The sequence below is a fragment of the Salarias fasciatus genome, chromosome 23 (genome assembly GCF_902148845.1).
Source record: "Salarias fasciatus chromosome 23, fSalaFa1.1, whole genome shotgun sequence".
In the NCBI taxonomy this organism is placed as follows: Eukaryota; Metazoa; Chordata; class Actinopteri; order Blenniiformes; family Blenniidae; genus Salarias; species Salarias fasciatus.
The window spans coordinates 22,350,365-22,375,410 of NC_043766.1; the positions used below are offsets into that span (position 1 = coordinate 22,350,365).

Sequence of the window (25,046 nt, forward strand, 5' to 3'; positions counted from 1 at the left end):
TCTCTCTCTCTCTCTCTCTCACACACACACACACACACACACACACACACACACACACACACACACACACACACACGTGAGTAGTATGAGTAGTATCTTCAGATAGACATGTGATTGTAATAAAGTTCTATCTCTGGATGCCATTACAAACTGGAAAAAAAAATAACTTAAAAGTAGATTACTAATCCTACGAATGTTACAAACGTCAGCAAATGTACATGTGACATAGGGATGGAATAGTAAACATCAAAATAGTCATCACAGCTACACTGATGCTACTGTGAGAAATCAGCAGAGACATGTTTGTTGCCTGGCAGAGTTCAGACTTGAGGAACTAAGAGGGGAGCATGGGCAAGAAATGAGTAGACGGGTGTCTTCGTCGAGCCTTGTGTCCTCGCCGCGGTTTCCCACGTCCATTCAGAGACACAAACATCTGTCTGCCGCCATGTTTCCATCGAAGCGATGCGTATGTGTTGTAGCCATTTTCCTCAATGCGCTCTTTAAATTTGCAGCTTGGGTTGTACTTTACCTGCAGTCAAAGGACGGTAGACAAGATCTTGAAACAGTTTATAACAGAGAATTAAGTAGCTGGCATCTGCCTGTGGTTCCTGTTGTGCTAAATCTGTCTCTGCTGTTGTAATTGTGCAGGTAATGCAGTGGGGTGTATGTCTGTTCTGCAAGTCTGTTTCAAAAAGTTTGCTAATTCAATTCAAGTTTTGCCAAAATGTTCTGGAAAGGCATCTCTCTAAACTTGTTTTTCATCCAATTTAATGATACTGCTGTGGTGCTCCATTAGAAATGTTCAGCTACGTTTTTAATGGGGACACTCTTTGAAAACTTATCCTTTACTTAGTGAAGGGAAACAAGATTTGTGGAGTATCCTTTGAAATAGTGATATTATGATATGTAAAGGACTTTTCTAACTGAGTTCATTATAGAACTGCAGCAGCACTGAGATGAAACTTTGTGATTTAGAAAATTTGTGAGATTGTTTGATTTGGGTTAATGGTATTTAAATGTTCTCAAATTCATAGATAGATAGATAGATAGATAGATAGATAGATAGATAGATAGATTTAGAAAAGTAAAAACTTGTTTAAAACAGTTGAATACTACATCATATCAGTCCTGACAGATAGCTCTCCCGTATTTCCTTCACAGATTGTCATCATACTGCTATTACGAAGCCCTCTCTGTCAGAGGATCAGAACACTATTCAGCTGTTGCGAATGACTTGTCCTCCTTTTGAAATATAAAGTTTCAGATTTTTGCAAAGTCCAGACAGTTCAGGTATTTCTCTGTCCGGATGTCTGTGCTGTGTCTGCTAAATGTTTACTTGTCCCTGATTTCTCTTCACATATATGAAGTAGACAACACACACCTCAGGCCTGATGTGTGTCTGATTTTAACAAAGAGAGGTGATTACATGTGAAAGCTTGCTGTGCGAAACAACAATTGGCAGATGGCACGCAAAGACTTAAATGAGCCCAGCTGGCTCTTTGTCATTGCTGGTGAGGTTTCTTGTCTGTGTTATCTATTTTGACAGTGGAACAAGCCAGCTCAAGCTGCAGGTATCGTCAGCCATGGCCCAGGTGTAGAACCATGATTGATAGAATTACTTTGCCTTCTCTCTGGACTTTCAAGCTGGAGATTCCAGAGATTTCCCTTCACTCCAGCTGAATCAAACATGTTTGGGTTTGCACCTACACATATATACCTTCCCAAGCAGTCAGTAACCTCTTCCCTCTCCTTTACAGGTCCCAGAGTCTTGACCTGTAGGAAAAGTGTTGCCAAGTTGTATACTCACCGATCCAAAGAGCGTGCCTTTCTTGGACATAGCTAAGTACAGCCCGGTGCTGACAGATTTGATGGCAACAACTCCCACACTGACAGATCGGATTTCCATCAGGCCTGGAAAACAGAAAAGGTAGCAAGAGTCTGGGTTAGAAACATCCAGCTTTGTATGTTTTCACATCAATTGCCTCTTCATCATTACCAATTAAGGCACCAGACCGCCATGTGTCCCAAGAAGATAAAAATGACATGTACACAGCATCGGTCTGAAAGAGTTTTTTTTTGTGAAAAGAGAATTGCGGCTTTGAGCATTTCTAACAGACAATTGTGATCAATAATACAACTGGCATAATGAATATTATGTTGGCATTTTGCATGATCAAAAGCTAAAGTATTATGCCCCAGTGTCTGATCATAGCCTTAAGTACATACATTTACATTGTCAGCCTTGCCACAAGCATCCATAAAAGCCTCCTTTCCCACTCCATCCTGATGACACTCACAGTGCTGTTTACTGAGCGACACAAAACCTGTCTGCTAGCCACTTAAGCAGCCTCTCCAGCTCACTTCACCCCATGAAAACGCTGGCAAGCTTGTGGGATAATTGTTTCCTCTGGGCACTGATTGCAAACAAGTCCCATGTGGCTCCGTTCTGACCTGTTATTTGTCCACATACAAAAAAAATAAAGGCTCAGATCCACAGTTGTAGCTATGAGAGCAGGATGTGTTGGACAGAGGTGTCAACTAACGAAGTACAAATACTTAGTAATTTTGCAGTATCTATAATTTACTGGAGTAGCCTAATTATTTTTCACCCTATTTTTTATCTATACTCCTTACACTTTCATGCAATTATCTGTACTGAAAATGTATATCCCTAATAACAGCTTTGTTAAAACATCCAGATGTATTGTTCTGTCCGGACTGAGTCAGTTTGATTGTGTTTGGATGAGAAGCATAAACATATACCATTCAACACCCTGTTGATTTGTACCTGAGCCATTGTTCCTGCACATGATTGACAATTGATTGATGCATGGATTGTCTTGGATTATATCAAATAAATTACAAAATTGTTATTGATATTGTGCAAAAAAGGAGAGAAAGGAAATGGGACCTCCCTGAATACTGAAGTGAACTTTGAATTGTTTTAATTGGTTGGAAAAACCAGTCATTTTCACTGTGCTGCAAGCTGTGCAAATTCAAGTGCCATTAGCTAATGGCATTCAAAATGCAATATAACATTGTAGTCATTGTTTCATCTAGAAAAATATTAGTCTTGCTGGAAGGTGGGTTGTGACCTTTCTTCCCCTCTGGCTTGAGGCTTAAGCTTGTTTTGACCTTATTGGCATTTCTTTCTTCACATTACTTTTACACTTTAAATAGTTTTGAAGATAATACTCTTACACTTCTACTTCAGTAAAAAGCTTGCATTGATACATTGTTCTATAAAAGTCTTTTTAAACCCAAGGATCTATTTTTCTATTTCAATAATGAATGTGATTCTGTTACCACAGGGCCATGAATGGGAGCTAATAGCTGGAAATGAATTTCTCTTATGGATCAGATTTTTTTTTTGTCTTCCCTGAATTACTTAATTACCCACTTGAACTTTAAAGAGCACCTTGATGTGGTTGCCTATCCAATCAGGTTGTGAAAACCTTGAGTTAAAACCTCAAAATCAGGTCTATGCAGAGAAAACAAGCATGCTAATTGTTAAAAAGCCTAACCACTGCTGTATATTTGGAAAGAAGGACTGTTAACTTTAGATATATGCCATAAACACAACACTAGATCAAGGTGGTGAAGGACAAGCTAAGTGACCCAAACCTAGAAGGAAATGAGTGATGATGATGAGTCATAAAGGTAGCAGTGGGACTGAAGCCATCTGACTGACCAGCTCCCAACTGCTTTGGTACAACCACAAATGTTGTACAGGGCAGTGAGTGAACTGAATTCCTCAACAACTTGGCAGGTTAAATGCATCCAGCAATGAAAAATACAAGCTGAAGCCAGGGATTTTGCAGGTGCTCTTCCCCTCTTCCAGTGGAGTATGTTTTTATTGCCTGTTTATTTGTGCAAGTGCGGATTATGTTTGGAAAGAACAGTAAGACTGAATTTGGTACAAATGCCAAACTTAATATGTTTCTTGATTTACTATAAAGTCTTTATTGCTGCTTTTCTAAACAGGTTCACGTTTGTTCAAGTGTAGCGTGTTCAGTTAAGTTTTTATTTGTGTCCCCGTAGGCCAATTGGAATTGCAGCAAGTATGAAAACACACTTTCAAGTCTCACATACACACACATACATATACATATGCTGATGTTGTGCTTCATCCTGTGCATGTGTGTCTTGAAAAAAAATTCCTGGCCCGTCTGTTTGAAAAGGTATCAAGCAATATTAGTCTGTTATGACTTCTTTGCTAAGTTAATATTTCTTGGACAAGTGAAGTGCAGAAGCAGAATATGAACCCAAAAGATGAAGTAAGGTGTAGATGGCATGTGATTAGTCTTAACACTCGTTGCTTATTTAATCATCTCCATCAACATTTTTTCTAGCTAAACTGCACATCATTTAAAAAGGCTTTGTGATTGATTTGTTATGTCTCACACTTTGATAACAATAAGAAGTTGGTCAGTCTGGACAAAAAAAAAAGGTTATTTTGCTTGAAGTATCCAATATGTTGATCTATCATCAGTATGTGGGGATGTACACTAGAGCAATATGTAATTTCATGTAGATTTCGCAGCTTCTCTCCACACACTGTCTGCTAATTCTATCAGACTGCTTTAATATGCTTCAAAGAAAACATCTGAAGGCCCCTTAAAACTTGAAAAACAAACACACATCTGCTCCTCCAATCACTAAAGACACAACTCAAAATCTTTTTTTCAGCCCTGAGCATCACTCCTGCTCAGTGAGGTCATTTACTTCAGGCAATGACACAAAGACATACAAAGAGTAGAAAGGAGGAAAGAAAAGAAGGGTAAGATAAACAAACACAAACTCCTGTTGAGTGTCTTTCTTCTCTGATAGGAACGTTTAAATGAAGCCCCCTCCGTGCTCGCACACAGCTGCAGGGGCCGAGGGAATTCCTCAGTCGAGTCTGTCCAGGTATCAACCCAGCTGCACCCTCATCATTCCTGTGTCGCCTCTGATCCTCCAAGGAAACATTAACACTTTGATGGCAGCCTCCTCTTTATGAGCTGTGTTTACAAACACCGGGTGTGCTATGGTGGCACCTGGAGCGTGCAAGGGACTCATAAGCAATTAGCCGAGGCTCGGCTGGTGATTGGGGCGCTGCAAGGGTTTATGGGGGATTAGTCCAGGCCAATGAAAACCGCTGGTGCCTGAAAGTGGTGCCAGCAGTAATTGACTTTATTTGGTGGTTCGAGTTCCAGGCACAGTAGGTGTGATGGAAGCATGTTTGTATGTCACATTTGCTTATTTTAACATAAGCTAAAGTTAAAAAATAAAAAAAAAAGCCATTAAATCAGACTTTTTCTGAGTTTAATGCACTAATATGGCTTAATTAAGAATGCTGATTTATTTTTATATTACATTTGTAATTACTGTTGTAATAGGTTTATGATTTATATTTTGTAAAGCATTATTTCTACTCACACTGTAAAAGCTGTCCTATGTAGACGCAGGTTTTTCCTACTCCAGATTTCATTCATATCTGTTGTTGTCACCGTCAGCCAATACAAAAGATCTGAGAACATGAAAATGGGGATTTCACATTGTCTAAAGGAATCACTTTGGCTGTGGACGCTTGACCACACATCTATAAAGACCAGTTAGATCCATATAACTCACAGTCCCCCCTTTGAAAAGTCACTCCATTGTGCTCAAAGCCTGAGAAATCAGAGTGAGGTATTCCAAGCTATTAGAGGGTTTTTCTAGCTGTTGAAATCCAAAGGTCACTTTACTGGGGGGCTCTACATTCACAGAAAGAGACTGTAATGCTGATATACTTTTACACAAGTGTGTATGATTTGCTCCTGGCATTGGGAAATTATTTATACATCAAATGTGCTTAAATTCAGCAACAAATGTGAAGAATTCAGTTCCTTTCTTTAACAAAGTTGTACAGTTTGAATTTATTCAATCTGGATAATTATAGAAGTTTTGAGTGGTAAAAATACCCCATTGTAACAATAGAGTGTGCTACTTTTGCTCTATTTAAAAAGCCTTTTTTTAAACACATTAAATACGTACTGAAGAGACGTCCATGTTGTCTGCACAAACAAATAAAATGATTTCTCTGAATGAATGAATGTGCTTCAAACACACTGATCACGAAAAGAAAAAAAGAACAAAAGTAAAACCCTTCAAATGTCCCTTAATTTCATTCAAAAAATGTTTTAGACGTTGTGAATGATATCACAGTTAGAGCAGACACACAGGGAAACAATGAAGACAAATTAACTCTTTGTTACCGGGTCGCACTGGGAACTGAAGGTCACTTCTTTACCTCGTTCTGCTGAGCAAGTATCAACCGATGGTCCCATTAAGCTCATGAAAAAGGCACTTTTGGCTTCCCACTTGCAATTGGCAAGATCTCTTAACCTTTGACATGTTTTGGCTGGGACTGTCAATAAGCTCAAGCTGCCATTACAAGCAAATCCTGCACTATACATGTCTAGTCAACTGTGGACTTGCCATTTATTTCTTCTCTATGGGATTTTTAAAAGCATAGAAAAAGTCTTTTACCCCGTCTCTTTTTTACTCTTTCCTTTCTTCCAGTCCCCCATTTTTTGGACGTTAGCCCATCGTCAGATCATTCAAGCCTTTTCTGACCTTGGAAAGAAAAAGACAGAAAGGAAAGAGAGAGACACTCTCACAGGGTTCCCTTTTGTCAAACTCATGGTATGGGAGAGTAGAGCGAAGGGAGGGAGGGAGGGAGTACAGGGTGAAGGTGCTGGTTATAAGATGGTGGCTTCAGTAGTGGGGGTAGGAGTGCACCCACCCTCCCCACCCAACAAGCCTTTGTTACTCACCTGAGAGGTGAAGAGCTAGACAAGATCTTATTAATGACTGAATGTTTTGAATGGGGCGCAGCAAACTGTGGCAAAATAGTTCTTTCCATCACAAATTTCAAGCAAAAAAGAGTGAAAGACGGCGCAAAAAGAATGAGAAAAAGAGACTTTGCTGCTCCTTTCCTCCTGTCTTCTTTTTGTTCCTTTTCCCAGGTCTTTAATTTCTTGGGTTGCCCCCTTGAGCAGCCCTCCATGGCTCAGTGCTCGACTAGAGCAGAGCCTGGGAATCTTGGAGTTCCCGCTGTGCTCCTGCTCTTGATTGACATACCTTTTCAATTATTTCACAGTTTGCTTGCTTTTTAAATGAAGAGGGCCCTGTTGTTTTTTTTCCTTCTGCCCTCCTTTTCAAAACACAGGCTTTTCATGTCGGGTTTGGGCTGCCAGGCCTAATGGCTGTGACCAGCACCTTTGATCTGCCATGACCCCCTCGAAGGGTCTGGTACTGGGTGAAGCAGCCGCCTGTGTGTATTAGCGCAGACAAAGGCTGCATCACTCGCTACTTCTTTAAACACCTTGAGAGATTACCATGAGAACAGGCTCCCAAGTGGAGGCCTTCACAGGTGCTGTAATACGGAAACATGCATGTTAAATCCTGAATGTACAGTAAAATACCACAGGGATGGAGATTTGAAAGGTCGGGCTAGTTTTAGTTTTTGCTAAAGCCAGAAGTGCATGTACCTCACACACATTTGTTTGGCCATCAATTCAGAAAATCAGAGTTACAGTCGTTATGGCGTCATGCCATTCATGTCTTTCCGGCATTTGTCCGTGCGTTTTTTGACGACTCGGAGCAGGTGTAAGTGTTACAGCCCCCATGAGCCCTTCTCGCTCAGTCACACATAAAAGTTTAAGTCTTCCACTGATCGATTCAGCATCGCACAGTAAACACCAGTGGAGGGTTCACAGCTACATACAGTCACCTCTATCTGGGCAAATAAAATGCTCAGATTAACATGACATGCCAAAAAACTGAATGATTAGAGAGATATTTGGACGGTAGTTTGATGCCCCTGTGCTGTTTTTACCCTTTTCCTCAGCTGTCAACTGGACTCAAATGACGACAGCCTCCATAAAGTTAATGTAGTAGTTAGACTGATGGATGAGAAGCAACAAGACAGTTGCCATGATGTTTATTTATTGGAGATTTCACTCTAACTTTGATTTTGCTGAATCATGAGAAATATAAAACAAAACAACTGACATGTCACAAAACATACGAACTTGAGCTTGGACTTTATGATGTGTCACTAATTATCACTATGATCCTTAGGGACTTTTCTTTTTTTTTAATTTAAGGTTTTTGTTTTCCCATAACTCTTCATGGTTGAATACATTAAAAGCTTTTCTCAATGCATGTGTGTTATTTAAATTCTGCTCAAAAGAATAAAGAAAAAAAAATCTTTTCTCATGCAATCTAAATAGGTAGTCTAGAAAACAAAGACAATGATGACACACTGTCATTTACTGGGCTATAAAGCATAATCGTGTGATCAATTTGAATAAAAGCTCATTGTTCATTTCCTGAAAATGTTCTGAACTGTGAACCTCAGCATGTATTGACTGATTAAATCCACTGAAACAACTGTGTCAGCAAAACAATCAAGGTTTTGTGATAAACGAAAATGTTAAAAACATTTTGCACATTGAAATTATGTTAGACTGCTTGTTCTGATCTACAAATCCACTGTAATCAATGTCAAGGAAGCAAACAATGCCTTTTCAAACAGTACTCAACGATTGGTAGCTGACATATCAAGGAATGCCTCAAGTCTTGCATACAGTCTACAGTGCTACTGTATGTCACATAATACTCCTGCAGTCATGGTCGCATTGCAACATAAAACCTGATAGTCATGATCTGTGGTTTACACCGCTGCTGCTGAGATGGAAAAATATCTTTTATGGTGTTCAAATTATGTGTGACTCAGATAGGTTGCACTTTTATGTCTTCGTTCATTCAACCTCCTGGAAAATAATATTTGAAATTATTTGAAGCAGTTCTTTACGATATACTGTAAAGTCATTGTATCTCACTTCAGTCATGCCCAACATTACAAACCTGCAACTAAGACAGTTCCCTGCATCTGTGAAGCTTTGGGAGGCAACTTCAAATTAGTGCTCTTTATATCCTGTTGAATTCAAATTGTATCCTTATGTCTTTATCAGGATGTTGCCCAAAATGTATGAGTACACTGGCTGAAGGACTGTTTTTTTAAAATTGTTTTTATTTCTATTTATTTCATGTCCTATCTTATATTGGGTGTGAAGAGAAGACAGGTCAGATCACTCAGGCAATAGCAGCCAGTCTTGCAGACAACTTAGATTCAAGGACACTTGAAATAATTAAACTCGGCATGAGTCAACATGAACCATCACGTTAGAAGTTAAATAGCAAACCTGGTAATTCACAACTCAAACTTTGATATCTGGGATAAATCTACAAGGGGGCTGGTTTATATTATTAGGATATGGGGCAGAGAAAATCAGTTCTCCGTACTTCTAGAACTGTTTTTCTCTTTAGCATCTAACAAACTAGAGAAAGAATAATATCCTCCTACTCCTCATCCTCAGCATTATCGTCATCGTCGTCATCATCATCATCATCATCATCATCATCATCATCATCATCATCATCATCCCTGTACGCCTGTGTGGATGATGACAGGATGGACCCTGTTTTATATCTCCTGACTCATACACTGTTATTTAGTCTGGTCTTTGCAAGGATGGCTGGCAGATGAGACATTACAAAACTAAAGTGATTACAGTCTCCAGTGCGCAGTGTGCTTCTTAACACATATCTCAAAATGTCAAAAGTATTGTTAAATCAAATGATGTACTACAAACCAAGTCACAATTCAATCTACTGGTATCTGTTATAGTTATAAATGACAATAGTTATTACATTAATGATAATATTTAAATTTCAACAAACCACAATCACCAAAACAGACAATGAATCCAAGTGTTTTTTTCAGTCTCAAAGAGTAATTTTCACCATAAAGACCACAGTTTATAGCACAAAAAAAAAAGAAACAAACAACAGAGAGATCAGTTACTAACAGCTGCTTTGATTGCTGCATAGCTAGCAATAAGACATGACCAATTGTGGATAGACAAACAGTTAAATAGTAAAGATAATCATTGGAGTGTATGTGCTACACCAGTGGGAATCCAATTTTATTTTAATGATAAATAGTTTGTGTAATTTTTCATGATGTACTGGTACATCAACTATTTGCAATGTATCATGCGTTATCACATATTACTGTTATGATGTGTAGATATTAATGCCCTTATAGATGGCAAAGTCACAGTCCAGTTATTTATCCCTTCACAAATAGGAAAGATTGGCTCTGCTAGGCATTTGATCACAAATATCTAAGTGCCATGCAGTGGCATGACAAAATTGAGCTCTCATTTATGCAATGATGCAGATGGATGGATGAATAAATGGACAGACAAACAGTTCTGACAACTTCATCTATCGATATCTCAAGGAAAACCCCACTCACTTTACACTCCTGCTATAATTTGAACTTTTAGATTAACGTATCTGGTATTACATTTTTTGTAGATGAAGACAAAGCCATGTTCTGGTCATGAGATTAAAATCAAGTTTACATGCTATTCATTACATGTTATTCAAATGAGTTTTACTCTCTTTATTTGGTTTGCTTACTCTCACAAAGATTAGGCAGAGATAGTGTGGTAAATAGTATGGTAAAAAGCTGAGACTCAGACTTTAATCACGGAAAAATAAACATGAGCAGCTTTCTCAATGTTTCATGATCACGCCTATGAAATGATGACATTTGTTTTTGTTTGATTAGGTGTAATCAGGCAAGTATTATGAATTGTGTAATTTCCTCAGTGGATCAATGGACCAAGCAGTTCTGGACACTAATAAAAAATGTATAGTATTTTCTAACAGGAGATATGATTGAGTATCTGACTGCACTACTGCTGCAGTAAAGGATATAAAGCATGTTCTGTGACGGACTGCCAGTTGTCCGGGATACACACTGACTCTCTGCCCAGTGTCAGCTGAGATAGCCTTCATCTCCCTGCAGCCATCTAAAATTATATCAAATATTCAGCTATAGTATTTCTGTCTGTTATTCTTCTTGTCTCCCATCAGTGATGCGGCCTTCCACTGTCTTGTCTGTCCCTTACGTGTTGCATCCATCTGTCTCGGCTTTCTCTGCCTGTTCAGCCCCTTTTATCACTCACTCTTTGAAGTGGCCCCTGGACATGCATCCTACCTATTACCTCTCATGGGGGTGGGATTATTTAGTTTGTCCCATAAGATTCGTCTGCAAGAAGAAGGTCACAGATATGAAAAGCAAGTCTGAGGCATACAAACATGTACAAAGTCTGCAAAGCAAATCTCTGAATTTTTCCAAGTTTTCTATTTGTGTTTTGGGAATTGACAAAAAAAAAAAAAAAAAAAAAAAAGCCTGAGAAATCAAATGCCCAACCCTCAGCAGGGTCCTCTACTATATACTAGTCAAAGCAACACACTGACACACACATATTCATTGTGAGTTAACCTTTGATCTGAATCTGCTCATGAAATTAACTCAGCCTGTCCAGGAGTCTGAGCAGTGTTGTTTGTTTGTTTGTTTGTTTGTTTGTTTTGCCTTATTTACCTCAGAATACCTGCAAATTTAGAAACTCTTCAACTCGACTCATATTGGCTTTGATCAAATGAAATCAAAGTATAAAATTATAATAGCAGTAAAGGAAACAACAAACGCGGTCATCTTTACTCATTCTTGATCTTTCACAGATCCAGATACGTTCCCACTGATGTCATCGCTCTGTGTGCTTGTGTAACCTGGCAAAAGCCATATTGACGTGTGCAGCAACAAATTGCTTCACATGTTTCTCGTGGTGTGTGTGAACAAATACCGCGAGAATTCAGCTTGCTGGCAAGGTTAGTGCTTGTGTGCTGTTGTTTACACGTGACTGTATGCAGTTGCTTCTAGAAACCTGAGGAAATAACAGAGGGAGAAGGGTTTGTATGAGTGCTGCTTCAAATGGCTCTTGCAAATGATGGATGAGCTTATTTTCAGTCCAACGGTAACATTTATCTTTTGTTTGTGGACTAATCATTGTACTAGTGGTACTTTTGTGCTCGTATATTGTTGAACAAAGAAACTATGTTATGTTTATTTAACCATTTTTTAATTGCAACAAACCAAGCTTCTTTAAATATATATATATATATAAAATCAACTATCGTGGATAAATTGAGGTCAAAAAGATATGAATACCCTCCAAGGGATTAAACATAGAGAAAATGGAGTAATTGTAGCATCACTATAGGTGTAAATATTATCTATTGTATTTACAGCTGGTTAAGCAGAAGTACAGTAAAATAAGTAACACCTCTTCTGTCATAGATGAACCTCTTCATAAGTAGGTCAAACTTCATTGGCTTTTCTTCAGATGTTTTAAAGTTGTTGTGTAATAGCATGAGAGGGTAGCAGACTGAATCACTAAGTGGCTTATTATGAATCTTTAGCAATAAGCTACAAAAAAAAAAAGAAAAGAAAAACTGTATTTTTGCAGTGCCTTGAATGCATTTTGTACATCATATAAAATTAAATGGTTGATTTTTCAATTACATTTTTACAAGGGTAACATGTAAGTATTTCTCTAAGATCTGTGTGAAATAAAGAAGTTAAAAAAATCCACTTCCATCGTCCATTTGCAGAGCTTCTTGCTATCATCACACAGTTCGAAGGCACTCTCTCAGATTTGTGTGCAGGCAGATTTTCAGGTCGTTCTCCCTTCCTGCCAGACTAAGCCACTGAAGGAGGTGTAAAGCGGCGGTGATGTACTTCTCTACAAGCCAAGGCCTGGTTTTTTTGAGCCTGTGAACAAGCCGCACGGTGGTGACCTGCTGAAAGCTGACTCTCGCCCTCCCTCGGCCCCAGCCCCGGCCGCAAGGGGTGACATTCTCTCACACACAATCCAGAGGCTGGTCCTCTTTCAGGACTCACACTCGGCCCAGTTACCCCCACCTTTTCATACGGTGCTGCTGGGAGAAGTACTCCAGGGATTAGCCCAGCCAGGTCTTTCAAAGGCCATTAGAGCAAATTACAGGTATCCTATTACCAGTTCGCTGGGACAGGCCAGGTGAGGGGCGCAGAGGCCAGGCAGGAGAGCAGGGGTCAGCTTGGGACAAAAAGACAAGGCCACCCTGGGCCCCACTCTAGCAGAGTGTCTCCCTGGCTTCACAAACTGGTAGACCTGCATCAATGAATGGCTCACTTGATGGGACCTCAGAGACATTGTCTCACTACCGTAACTTTAGCCTTTTTTCTTCATGCCCCCCCACCCCCACACTTCTCCCTCCCCCCAATGCTGATTTTCTTGTCTTTCAGTTCATGTGGGCATGTCTTTGCCCAGATAGGTGATCACACAAAACCACTATAAAACAAGAGGAAAGTCAGTTAAGTCAAGAATGAGGATGTACATGACACTCACCTCAACTACAATGCTTTTCTGACAATGCAAACCATGCGTTCTAAACACACGCAAAGTCCTCCCACATAAAGTCCTGCTCACAGGTTAAAATTAACTTCAAATTGCATTATCTATTTCCACTTCAACCTGGGTTTAAATTATGATGGCAACCGCACAACGAATAATGTGTGGTCTGTCAATGTATCAGGACGTTGCAGGCATCATGAGACTGATGCGACCGATAAAGTCATGGGGATGGCCACAGGGAGTTCCGCATCCTGCCATTTTCTGTAGACTCCACACACACACACACACACATACACACTCTCACCCATACACACATGCCTCCTGGCCACTTGGGCAGGCCACACTCAAGCATCAACTCACACATGCACACACGCACACACACACACACACATGGCTCACCCTATCCCAACTGGTGGATGGCAATCTGATGGAGGGGCTGCGGAAGTATTTCATTAGCCAATTACCTCTGGTAGATAAAACCCACGTTCCCACAGTCCACAAGGCCAGGGGGTCAAATGTGACCAATTACCCTCCATCCCCTTGCAGGACAGATTAGTCTGTCTGATTTATCCCCAGACAGACTGACCCAATACTCCACAGTCATCATCCACATCTGGATGTGTGTATGCATGAAAGTGTGGAAGCAGTTTTATGTGTGTCAGAACAGATTCACTATTCATGGACACAAAATGTACCATCTGGGCAACAACACACACCAATCATAATAAATTGTGACAAAATAAATCTAAATCTCAACTTGATAAGAAGTTGTGGCTGCATGAAACTCTCTGCCTACCACACACACACACACACACACACACACACACTCCTGTGATAAGTTCACTTCCGTGTCCTGTCAGCAGACACCCTGCAGTCATTACTATGCTAAGCTGTGATTGTGTGCAATGGGACATCAATCAGTTCATTAGGGTCCGCCGGGATACTGAATCAGCTTCTCCTCTGATCATACCCCAAATTTACAAGAGCCGTGGGGGCAGGGGAGCCAGAAAAAGTAACACTAGAGGACAACCTGAGGGAGCTGCAGAGTGGCTGGAATAGAAACTTGCTTCCAGTAAGGCTGGGGGATAGCAAAGGTGAAAAAGGTTAATGAAGCCCACAGTGTGCAACCTGCCTGTGTGGTACTAGGGGGCCTCAATATTACCGACCAAATTGTGTCCTCTCTAATCAAGGAAGGAGAACAGGGAGGGCAAACTACCTCCAAATCATGCATCACATCCGTAACAAGCACACGACGAGCTATCAAAGTCTTCACAGGTAGTTGTGACCACATTGGCTCACCAAAAGCCTTGTGACTCACAGCTTCTGCATTTTCCGGCTCTTTGGTATACCCCGAGAGGCAGCAGAGACGGAGGAATCCACAGAGCAATGTGCTCATCCTCTGTGCCTCTAAAATGTAACAAGCTTGTGAATGGCATCTGCGGCTCATTTTGTTGGCGGTGCAGAACAAACTCAGTCACACAGAATGGAAATGTGCTCAAGAGGAAACAAAGCTGTTGTTTACAATTTCATACTTTAACAGGTCCCTGGAACTTGACACAAACTTTGAAGAGTTGTGAAAAGCAAAATCCACCACTGGAACCAAGATTATTCTTTGCTTACATTGGCACATATGCCTAATTCTAAAGCTACATGTTGGAAAAATTTTCAGTGATAAATTCTGTCTAGTAAACTTTTGGTTTTCTAATAAGGTGCCTTAATAATTACTTCTTAAATCACCAACCTTTCCAGTGTTTGCCACAACCCCTTTCTAAACTTTCCAAACTAAGTCAGTTTTTTTTTTTTTTGCTTACACTCAAAAAATAGAATCTTGAAATGAAAAAACCTCTTACTCTGCAACTACAACACCTATCTGAATAATTGAAAGTTGTCATGCTTTCACATCCAACATTAATGAATGTGACTGAACTATAACTTTCAATTATTTTATATTTTAGTTTTTTTTAAGTTAACTTCAGTCTAATAAATTTAAGCTTATCACTAAGACTGTTTCATAGCATAACAGAAACTCGTTTATGTTATTTATTAGTTCTTACTTTAAGTGACTTTAATTAAACAGTCCTTTTGATATTATAATTACCTTCTCTTAAATTAAAAACTGCTGCATACAAGTAGGGAGGCTTTAATTCTAAATCTGAAATAAATGTGAATCTATATTATTTTTATGACATTATTTCAGGGTTCCACGTTCATTTTTATCATCTCTATGAAGCAGCCATTCTAAATACAGTTTTTTTTTAAGGAAATAAAGAAAGTTCAGTTTTCAGCCAAACCATTCAACATGACCATAAGTTTGGGTTTCATAAGTTTAGAGGTAATTTTCTGCAATTCTTTCTTTATAAGAGCTGTCGGCCTTGGTTTTGCGATATTTTAAAAGACATTCATTCAGTATGTTTCCTAAATCTGACAGGAAATGCTAAGCTGCCATGAATTACCCATTAAAACAGCATTTCTCTTTCTGTTCACCTGCTATTTATTCCTTTTGTTAACTATACCTCCGAAATCGATTAATCTGAATAAACACTTATGCAAAATTGAAAAATTGTATTTTTATTTTCATATGTACCTATATGTGCACAATAAATAAAGTAAATATCTTAATTTGTATTGTTCTGGAAAACTTCACACTAGGTATCTTACGGACTGCGATAAACCCTACTCATGGTGTCAAACCAACAAACCGAATCTGATTCCGTTTGGAATGAATCCACTGACAACTTAAAGTGTGTGCATGTGTGGCTCAGGTGTGCAGTGAGGTTCCACTGACTGAGCACCAGGACACAGAATATTCTCTGTGGCCTGAGCTTGCCCCATATTTACATTATTAAAATGAGATGTGCATAAAGGGAGGTGACAGAAGGCACAAGAGTAAAATCAGGGCCCTGTCAAAGCTGTCACTTGCTCCAATGGCCAAAGGGCCCCGACCTCAATCCTATCCACTGTGGGGGAGGAGAGGGGGAAATGGAGACCAGCTGGAGAGAGAAGGTGATAGGTGGAAAGGGGTAGACAGGCAAAAAGAAAGAAACAAGGTGAGGATGGTGAAATATTTTTTGACTAGGAAGAAAGTTAAACATAGAAAGAGGAGCAACCAATTCACCACAGTGAAGCACCTTTGACCCACGCAAAGAGGCAGAGACAAGCAGGTGTTTCACATGCCCAGACCAGCACAAACGTTGATGATCTGATAGCTACAACCTTTTCACATTGACTCATTAAAAAAAAAAACAAAGGTGCAATACAACAAAATAAATGAAAGTCAAATTGTTGACACTGAGTATGAAAAAATTAAAAAAGGTTCTCCGTTCTCATGCAGGGCTGGTCTGATAGTTGTGAACTGCACTGCCTAAGCTCGGGCCATACCACAGTTTCATGCCACCCTCTGTGTTCTAATGAGGAGCATGGCCTTACAGATGAGAAAAACACCCGTGTGCGCACAGGCTTTCCCATGCCTACATGCACGCAAATACACAAACATGGATGTCCTTGAACTGAGTGTAAGATCATGCCTGGTTCATATTAGCCATTAGGGAACGGAAACACATCTTTTTCAGTTTAGGGTTCACTTCATGCTCCCACAATGACACAAGCATGAACACTGGCAAATGCATTCTCGATGCACAGGCGCAGTTTAAGAACTCTGACATGATACTCACATCCTGCTCATGTTCGTTTAGTGGAATGGCCTTGGAGACAGAAAGCAGGTATTGGGTGCATGTGTGCATTGCAGCTCAGAGAGGACTGTATGGTTTCAGCCTGTTGGTATGCATGGACCTGCAGTTACTGTATTTAGTCTGTCACATTTGCATTAATTATCCCATGTCTACTTTCGGGGAACATATTAGAAACAACAGTTGTTCAGTCCAGAGATGTAGTTTTTTTTGATTGTTTGTTTGTTTTGCACCAGTCTTTTAATCACATGAACCAGTTTTCCTCATCATGACTTTTTTCTCTTTGAAATGTCATCTTAACAAAAGAAAAAAATATTACTTAATGAAAATGTATCTTCAACAGTATTAATGAAAAAAATGAAAATTTATCTACAAGTATCATGAACTACATCAGCAAAAAAAGGGCATCCAGTGACTAATGCAGACTCAAAGAAAAAAAAAAGTTCCACTATGGATGGTACACACTGAAGAGCATGTTGCTGCACATATTCAGGTTTGATTCTCATAGTGAACTATTAACAGCATTTATGCTGTACTTCTGAATTGTTTGCACCTTGATCATCATTTCTAAATAAAGGAGGAGGAAGAAATAAACTATATTGTTTTGAGTTGGGTAGTGTTGGTGAATCAGTTTTATGACACTTTGGTCAAAAACGGTACAATATAAACTTTGAGTGGATTGTGAAAAGAGTTGTAATAAACATTTATGCTTTCCGCATAATGCCTCATCAACGACAACAGAGATTTCCATGAAAATTGGATGAACATTACAACGTGACCAGAGGAATGGCACAGACTTGGTAGAGCTAGACAATCACTGAGATGTATCACAGTGATTATGGTGAATTCCTGACTTTCCCTTATTTCTCCCATCAGGTTGACATTTTCCCTTCAGTGTGAAATGTCTCGACATCTGTGAGATTTACTACCGTCCTGTTTGCTTTGTTATCTTTAGTAATGCCATGAAAAAGAAAACAAAAAATAAACTGATAATTAAAAACAGGAAGAAAAAAAACCTCTTGTGAGTAAGGTTTTCTTCACAGCAGTCTTTTTTCAGCATATTACCATAACTGACATTTAAAGCACAACAACTCCCTGATAGGGAAAAAAACACGGATTGAGTGCATTTCCATCTGTCTCACTCACAGCACATGCCAGCACAACCAGGTAGTCACGGTGAACGTTTGGTGTGAGATTTCAAGTCTGTCCCACGCATTATGACTTTATTGCCTAACAACAAGTCAATATTTAGCTGCACAGATTTACTGTGAAGTTGTGGTTGATCTGTTTATGATTTTTTTTTTCTGAGTTGAAAATCTAATGAAAGATTACACACCTTCCATGTGTCCTTGTTGGTCTTTGCTTCATGGATAAAAGGGTGTGGATCTGACGTTTTAAGTGTTTATCTCCTGCATAGATATTTTACTTTCTCTAGCTGCTACTTTTATGAGGATAGAGGTATTTGTTTTAGTTTTATCAGGTACAGTGCACTCCTACACCTAGTTTCACTGGAACTTTGGGATGCATCTTGAGCACCTTTGAACTCTTGTAGTTGAAAGCTGTCAAACATCACTGTAATTAGGCATGCAAAAATGTTTTCTTTCACTGCTATCTGAGGCAAGAGCTCCCTTCAAACATTATTATTGGGCAAATGGCTTGATCTCTGCGAAGACATGATGTCTGGCTCAGTTGAAGGAGGGAGATTAGCGGTTTTATTGAAACCGTCAGAGAAAACCCATTAATCTGTCCTGGTCTATCGAATGATCAGGAACTGGACTGATTGTATCAGTGCACATTTCTGTGCCTGTTTATGGTCTCAGATGTGAGTGGCAGCTGGTCCTCCATTAATATTTCCTTAGGTGAGACGATGTTAGCTGTCTGTTTCTATGCTCCCAGCAGATCAGATTATTACTTATTTCACACCTTTCACTAAACAGCATGTTGGTGCTCTTATTGAAGGTGAAACCAAACAATTTAAACTCACTTTTTAAAACCATGACTGTGTGGCTTCGATTATGTTTGGTCTTGCATTGTGTAAAACCCTTAAGTATTAAGGATGTGTTTATATATATATATATATATATATATATATATATATATATATATATATATATATATATATATATATATATATATATATATATATATATATATATATATATCAACAATTGATATGCTGGAAAGAAATTAATGGAATTCTATCCATGTGAGCTATTTTTTGTCGAGGCAAATCAATAAAAGAAAACTGAGACTTAAATCCTGCTTGAATATAATATTCCTGTTCTGATACCTCAACTATAATTTCCTCAGTATTGATTCATCTTACATTGCCATTTAAAATCGTTCGTTGCATTCATAGCACTTTTTTTTTTTTTTTTTTTTCCCCCAAGTTTCAGAATATCAAAGGAACTATCTTCTATCAATGACTTTAAGATCCAGGGAGCTGATTGCTGGCACGGTGGAGTTTTCTCTTTTGTGTTCCCTTCCCACTCACAGGATGTCCAGAGCTGTGTGATGTTATAAAAGAACTGGCTGCCAGAGCCAGAGTCAGACTCTATAAACCTGCTGATGAACCCTGTAAATCCCACAGAGGAGCCAGAGCCAGACGGGTAAACGTTGTTAGCTACTAATTGCTACATTTCTTGAGTCCTTTCAAGATATCAAACCTTGGTGGCAGAAACCAGGGATGCTCGCTAATTGGACTGACACTGACACTCTTGTCCCGCAGTGTTCCCATGACACTGATACTGTGAGCATTAGTCAGAATGGTCTGACCTGCATTTATCAACATAACTGTTTTTTTTTAAATTTTGTTTTAAATAGCAGGAAGAGTTGGGAAATACTGGAATTTCATTTCTTCTTTTTGTACCTACGGTGACTATGAACTTCCTCACATCTTTATGGTATGGGGCAGGGGTGGGGGTTATAATTCGTGGGATTTTTACCCTCCTGTTGGCATCCAAACTGTCCACGAATCCCCTCTCAGTTGAGACAACCCAAACCCTAATGCCTAACGAGCAATGGGAAATGCTCCAACACTCTTCTAGCCTGTAATTTCCACCTCAATACTGAGTAGAACACGCCCCAGCCCTGCTCCGAGCCTCATTAACATGTGTATTCTCCCAATTCAAAACACCAAAGCACTTCCTTCAGCCAGGTGCTTCCCTCTGTAGCCGCTACAGCCTCGATGCAGTTGATGCAGTCACACGGTGCATCAACAGCATCGACTCTTAACAGAATTATTGGTGAGTCATGATGAGACGACTGGAAAGGCAGTGCAGAATAAATCACATCACACCTTTTAAAGAGTAGACACTGGACAACAGACATGTCGTAATGTCTGTTTCTTTGATATGTGAATTCCACTGTCCCAAGAGTTCACAGTTAAAAAAAAGATTATATATATATATATATATATATATATATATATATATATATATATATATATATATATATATATATATATATATATATATATATATACAATACAAAAACCATGAGCACATGATAATTGGTGGGATTTTTAGGGATCTGTTATAGTAGGAATATTTAGAAAATATTCAGTGGGGAAGGCTCTCCTCTTAATCCTGAATTCTGTGCATTCGCATAGAATTGTTTTTTGTTTGTTTTAAAAATGATAACCTTAAAGTATCATTAAACTTTGCTTTTCCTTAAAAAAAACTAAAAACAAACAAACTGGACACTCATTTATGTACAGCCACAGAGTTACCCCAAATACAAACAATGTTCTGTAGCCGCAGTAATGATTTTCACTGGTGTCCCCGTTGAACCTTTATTGTCTTCTTTATTTTCACCGCCTCAGCCAGACTTCTAGATGGATAAAGTCATCTGTCAGTAACACCTGTCCTGTCATTTATGATTTTCAGTCCCTCCATCATGAGGGACAGTTTCCCCTGTAGACAACAAGTTTGCATAATTTCCACAACATATTTTAGTGGGGTGGAAGGTTTTCTTCCCATGGTTCACATCCAAGTCAAATACACTCATGAACTTGGAAAACTCTCACATCAAACAGCAACATGTTGTACACCAAAGGAAATTTGTTGAACTCAACACACCCTGGCTATGAGAGTGGTGCGACTGAAGAGGCAAAGTGAAGCGAGTTGCAGTGACTCCTGTGATCATGGCAATGTAGAAGGCTGACCTTGTTTTCTAAAAGGGTGAAGCAGCTGGCACTACATGGAAGCTGGACAAATGTGTTATGCCATGAGTCACAAACACCCAAGGGTAACGGTCCATCCTTTATGATGGGATTAATTTTTTTAACATTGAATTGAATATATGTGGTGCAATTTGAATTTGCCAGAAGACGATAACGCTATTGACAAATGTTATATAGGTGCCTCATGAAGTCGTGTGAATATTTGTGTGAATCCCAAAGTCAGTTCTACACTGAAGCAATTCAAAGAGAGACAGAGCCTTCATGGGGGAAGAAGAGGGAGACTAGGCAGGTAAAATACAATAATTTCTTTCAAGTGTTTTGTAAAAAGAAAAGTAAATGTATTTTAAGTCAGGTTCATAACATAACTAACGTGAAGATTCCCATTTCAATCAGAAACATCTTCTTAAATTTCAGCTTAACAAGTAGTTTTGGTGACTAAACTTAACTAAATATTATTCATTATTATTACCATCATACTCAGACAACATGTGAGTTTTGTGGCTCGGGCAGATCTAGAGACTACTGCATTCTCTGTAAACTGAAATATTTGTCTTCTTCTGTATCATCAAAGGTTACTCTGAAATGGGACTTAACTAAAGCATAATATTCTGCCACTACTCCCATGACGGTAAAGCAAGGAATAGTTGCTGAAAGGTGCTTTTTTAATCAGTTTCTTTCGTGTTCAGAAATCTTACATGAACACAACAAGGTTAATCTGTTTATTATTGCATTGCCAGTTCTATGTTGACATTTCATTCTAAATATTGTGTGCACCCATACTTCTGTGTTCTGTTTTCAAAAAAAAAATCTGTGTGGACACAGACCACAAAAACAAACCACTTGATCACTACTATAAATATGGCAAAGACCCTTGGGTTCCTGGATTAGCACCGTTGGTTCTATGTAGTGCTGAAAACACTTTGCTGTTGTGTGAAAAATCAGTGAAAAAAAAAGGCATTCTCAAGATGTGTTACTGCAGGGTGGAATGCCAAAACACCTTGTGAAACGTGAATGAGAAAAAAAACAAACAAAAACAGGTTTTTGAAGCATAAAATAACAAATGACCTTTGTTTATTATTTTATTCTGACCTTATTGACGGTACGTGGAGCATTGCACTCCACTTTCCCTGTTGGAATCGATCACGTACTGGTTGCTGGGCGTGCCTACGCAGCTGTTGTGCTGTAATACTGTCTCATTAACAGGCTATGACCGATGACCCAGGACAGGATATGATGCGTACCTGCCTCTGGAGCTTTTGTAAACACTTGGGTGTGTTTTTCCCCTCAATCATTTTCTTGCTTTGGCATAGGTCAAAAGAAAAACATGCTGGAGTCGGTCGTTGCAGTGCTTTGGTGTACTGTACTTTGCCCCTTTGTCTGGCTATTTCAGCAGGTTATTTTTAGTCACTTCTGTTATCAAGTGGATTGTAATTTTTGGTGACGCTATATTTAGATGATGCAGTTACACAGGCCACACTAAGATTGTTTATCGTGATTTCTACTCAGATTAGCAAATTCTTACCGGGCATTTACGCTAAATGCTTGCGTTTACAACTTACTTGATTTTGGTAACAAACTTCAGGAATGCACACCTGAAGCCTGAGTGTTGTGTTTGCATGTGTGTTTTTGTGTCATGTTCTGCTTGGTGAGCACAAGACCGGACATTTTTCTTGGAACACTTACAAGATGTAACTGATACACACTCAGCCTCTTCTGTCTGTGGCCACTGACAGTTTTGAGTTTCATTGCTCGAAGGAAAAAAAAAAAAACAGAAAGAGTTTAACCTCTTATCTGTTTTTTGTTTTTTGTTTTTTTTGTTTTTTAGATTAACAGTGTTTATGCAACATTTTCATGATGTTGTGTCTGAAACCACATGAAGTAAAAATAAGATGCAACAAATTAGAAAAACTCTTATTTGCCATATGTGTGGGTACATTTCTCTCAGTCTCCCTGCAACGCTGTGCGGCTCTCTAATCCTATAAACCATCCATCCCTCTCAGTCAGTCCTTCTCCCTCTCACCTCTTCCCTCAGCTGTTCCATGCCTTTGCTCCACTGGGATTGATACAATATTTTCCAACCTCAATTAGCAGCAAGTCTGTTGACTAATTCCATCTGTTTTTTCACCTGAGAGGGAGTCAGGAGTTGGAACTGGAAAAACTGAGTGTAGTGGAGGTGAGGGCCCTGGTCTGGGTGTTGCAGGCTGAGCTGTCGGGGCAATATACCTGCGTCGACAAGAGTGTAAGGGCAATACAGAGGCCTGGACAGGCTAAGGGCTGTCCTGGGAAACACTATATTTTACATAAGAAAGCTAATGAATACACTGCCAGCCTGCTCTTCCCGGGGCAATGTACGTCATTTTGTGCAGGATAGATTTTTTAAAATCATATGGGAAAACTATACTCTGAAAGTAAGAGAGACTGTGAAAGGCTTGGTGCTGATGTTGCTGTCTAGTATCCATGTCACTGCTCTTGTCATTAAATATGTACAACTTCCTATTTGTCCTGCCACTCCAATCTATAACAGAGCCAACTTCTCTGGGACAGGAGGGTCTGAGGCTGATTGAAAGCCTCCTAATGTACTGGTATTGATAAAGGCTCTCACAGAGAACATAGCTAACATTATGAGGCACAAGCAGAGAATGATGACAAAGTCACTTTTGTTAAGTGTAAGGTAAAGAGTATATGGCACTATGCTCATGGTGCAGATACTCATTTTCACTCAATTTAATCACTGAAATAATTATTGTTTTGCCAGCAAAGGAAATGAGAGGACGATGGCTAAAGTGTTTAAGACATTACATATTAGAAGTCTGTTCTTTTTCATACATGGCTACTGAGCTTACTAAACACAATTACAGTTTTTAAAAAGAAAGGATTCGTAAGTCCCTCATTTTCCTAACTTTTACTTTTCTTCAAGGAAAACTTTTTTTCTGAAATGTTTAAATTCAAAAATAGCTGGGGATGACGCATTAATCCAATCCCTTTCATATGATACCACAAAAAAGTTACAAATAAATACATTTCTTTATTACCATTATGTGTGCTGTAAAACGATTTCCCAGGTAACTACATCAGACAGGTTAACTGTATCGTCTAGTCCACAGCAAAAAGCTCTTTAAACCGTGGTGACAGACTGACTGAACAGCTGCAGCAGCTCTTCCACCCAGTTGTTGTATGGAGAAACCCTGACTCACCAAACTGTAGTTAAAATTAAAAGAAAAAAATAATAATTCATGACAACCAAAGCCAAACACATCTCAATAGGTGTCTGGTCAGTCTGTCTGTCTCTGACTAATACAGAGAGGGAGGTCAGATCATGAGCAGAGTCAGGTCATCTGACCTGGTCAAGCGTCTGAAAGACACCTATTGATGAACACAGTAAAGAGGCAGAGATGCTTCATGAAAAACTCTTCTCGCGTGTCCTCAAACCACAGATTGTAAATTGACTACAGTCTTCCTGGCTTACAGACAGACAGCGTGGTTCTGACAGGATAGGCAGTGAGCTCAGTGAGCCGGGATACTGCAAACTGTTTTAATGTGTGAGTTTATAGACTCAACGTGATGTGAATCGATATGTCAAGATAGTAAGATTTTAAAGTAAGTTCAGACCTTTGCATTCAAATGTGAACATGCTTATATTACCCTAGGCACTCAGCGAGTTCATGGTAAATAAAACAATTGAATCTCTGTCTTGAGTTTCCTGGACAAAACGAACTGTTTCAGCTTACACCTGCCCCTCTGAGGCACTGTCACCACAGCTTCGACAAGTTTATTCACAGGGAAACAAACTTTTTCCCAAGCCAAGTTCACACCAGCAACTGATGCTCAATGTCTTTC

At 39.2% G+C, this 25,046-nt stretch overlaps 1 protein-coding gene across 2 annotated transcripts in view; it reads right to left on the reverse strand.

Annotated features, from left to right (window-relative positions):
* Window positions 1-138: 138 nt before the first annotated feature.
* Window positions 139-25,046, reverse strand: part of fgf22 (fibroblast growth factor 22) — a 26,122-nt gene continuing 1,214 nt past the window's right edge. For both annotated transcript variants that reach the window (XM_030083277.1, XM_030083274.1), the window contains 2 exons: window positions 1,808-1,911; window positions 139-529 (listed from right to left, as the gene is read on the reverse strand). In XM_030083277.1, the coding sequence (XP_029939137.1) occupies window positions 335-529; window positions 1,808-1,911 (299 nt within the window). In that variant the 3' untranslated portion in view covers window positions 139-334. The remainder of the gene's footprint in view (window positions 530-1,807; window positions 1,912-25,046) is intronic.